The sequence below is a fragment of the Siphateles boraxobius genome, unplaced genomic scaffold, assembly GCF_051911475.1.
Source record: "Siphateles boraxobius isolate OS27281-9 unplaced genomic scaffold, OSU_SipBor_1 25, whole genome shotgun sequence".
NCBI lineage: Eukaryota > Metazoa > Chordata > Actinopteri > Cypriniformes > Leuciscidae > Siphateles > Siphateles boraxobius.
The window spans coordinates 37,000,001-37,002,500 of record NW_027508866.1 but is presented as its reverse complement, the minus strand read 5'-3'; the positions used below and the strand labels follow the sequence as shown (position 1 = coordinate 37,002,500).

At 37.0% G+C, this 2,500-nt stretch overlaps 1 protein-coding gene across 3 annotated transcripts in view; it reads left to right on the top strand.

Annotated features, from left to right (window-relative positions):
* unc5cb (unc-5 netrin receptor Cb) overlaps positions 1-2,500 on the top strand; it is a 225,672-nt gene that overhangs the window by 167,894 nt on the left and 55,278 nt on the right. For all 3 annotated transcript variants that reach the window (XM_077243784.1, XM_077243785.1, XM_077243786.1), the window contains exons 6-7: positions 452-619; positions 1,668-1,832. In XM_077243784.1, the coding sequence (XP_077099899.1) occupies positions 452-619; positions 1,668-1,832 (333 nt within the window). The remainder of the gene's footprint in view (positions 1-451; positions 620-1,667; positions 1,833-2,500) is intronic.

The window sequence follows — 2,500 nt, the reverse complement described above, 5'->3', positions numbered from 1 at the left end:
TGGACTGAAAAACAGAGGTACTTAAAACGATGATGTAAGTTTAGTCATGTGACGCATGTTGAACCCATAGATATATTCATGTTTATTCCAGTATTGTGTCTGTTATGTGCGATTCACTTTCACACAGTTGCTAAAATAAGTTACTTCACACACTCTTCATATCACAGTCCTGCAAACATGACAGAATTTACACACATTTGCCGTCCTGCGGTGAAACATGAGAGCGGTTGCGTTTTAGACCAAACATGTAATGGAGAGAGAGAGACCTGGACGATCAGTGAATTCTGTGATATTCTGATAAATAAAATCATCCTGTCAGAAGAATTGCGCGATAACTTTATTATCTATTTTCTGTATCATCTTTTAAACGAAAACGCTGTTTTAGAAACTGCTGATGAACATCTCCTGTCTGTTTCCCCGTGTGTGTGTGTGTGTGTGTGTGTGTGTGTAGTGGACGGCGGCTGGTCGACGTGGACCGAGTGGTCAGTGTGTAGCAGTCGCTGTGGGCGTGGCTATCAGAAGAGGACGAGGAGCTGCACCAATCCGGCGCCGCTGAACGGAGGAGCAATCTGTGACGGACAGGCCATCCAGAAACTGGCCTGTAATCCGCTGTGTCCAGGTAAACACTTCAGAAACACAACGAGGCTCACGTTCCCTTTATATCTCCTAAAATTCAAAAAAAATTTAAGTTTATATCTCAAAATACTCTTTTTTTTTTTCCTCACAATTTCGAGTTTATATCTCAAAATTCTATTTTTTTCTCTCACAATTTTAAGTTTTTACTCAAAATTCTTTTTTGTCCCTCACAATTCCGAGTTTATATCTCAAAATTCTTTTTTTCTCAGAATTTTAGGTTTATATCTCAAAATTCTTTTTTTTCTCACAATTCCGAGTTTATATATCAATTTTTTTTCTTCAATGTTTATATCACAAAATTCTGAGCTTTTTTTTCTCACATTTCGAAAAAAGAGAAAAGTCAGTATTGCGAGATAAAAAGTCGGAATTACCCTTTTTATTTTTTCATTCCGAGGCTGAAACAAGCTTTCATACTTATCTTACACATTTTTCTGTGTAAGGATGTTTACATACTTCTCCTTGATCTTTGCAGTGTCCTTCTGTCCACTGCTGCTTCTGATCTGATGTTTATCTTATGCGTTATGTTGTCATAACAGATTGGGTTGAAATAGATGTTGGTGTTGGAGAAACAATATGTGGCCCTGGACCGCAAAACCAGTCACATGGGTCCATTAATATAGGACAACATTTCTCTGAGATACAACTCTTTGAAAATCTGGAATCTGAGGGTGCAAAAAAAGCTAAACATTGAGAAAATCGCCTTTAAAATTGTCAATTTATGTTCTCGATTGTGCTGCATCCCCTCACAAAAATATATTTTTTTAATATATGTACGGTAGGAAATTACAAAAAATCTTAACTGAATATGATCTTTACTTCATATCCTAATAATTTTTGGCATAAAAGAAAAATCGATAATTTTGACCCATACAATGTATTGTTGGTTATTTCCACAAATATACCAGTGTGACGAGTGACACAAATGTGACTGTTGTTCACATCGACCGCAGTGTAAATATGAATGCCCTGAGAAGGATGGCGATGGGCTGCCCAGTGATGTTGATGAATGTGTTCTGGTGTCGTTATTGCAGTGGACGGCCTGTGGACGGAGTGGAGTAAATGGTCTCCGTGTGGGACGGAGTGCACTCACTGGAGACGCCGGGAATGCAGCGCTCCGGCTCCTAAAAACGGTGGGAAAGACTGCGAGGGAACGGTGCTCCAGTCCAAGAACTGCACAGATGGGCTCTGTATGCAGAGTGAGTGTCACTTTACACACACACACACACACACACACACACACACACACACACACACACACACACACACACACACACACACACACACACACACACACACACCTTTCTTTTTCAGCATCCAGAAATCCCAGATCACACCTCAGATAGTCTCTCCACCTGTCTTTCACTGCAAAGAAACGTGTTTTTGTTTTGTTTTCGTATCAAAGCAAAATGAGACCTGTTTTGTGTCTTGACATCTAAGAAATAAACTTTTTGATTCAAATTAGAAGAAACAGTATAATAAGAAAAATAAACTTAATTCGTTCTTTTAAAAACAGGTCATATCTATGTAAGTTTGTTTCCGCCACTGAATAAAAAACAAAAAAGATAAATCAGTTTTTTAATTCAATAATTCAAGATTTTAATTTTAATTCAATAATATCTCACAATTCAGTTTTTTTCTCACAATTACAAGTTTTTTTCCCCTCACTGTTCTGAGTTTGTGACTATTAACGCAAAATTAAAAAATTTCTTACAGTTCCGAGTTTATATCTCAAAATTCTAAATTTTCTTCTCACAATTTCAAGTTTATATCTTAAAAATCCTTTTTTTTCCTTAAAATCCTGAGTTTATATTTCACAATGCTGATTAAAAAAAAGTCAGAATTGCGAGATAAAAAGTCGCAATTA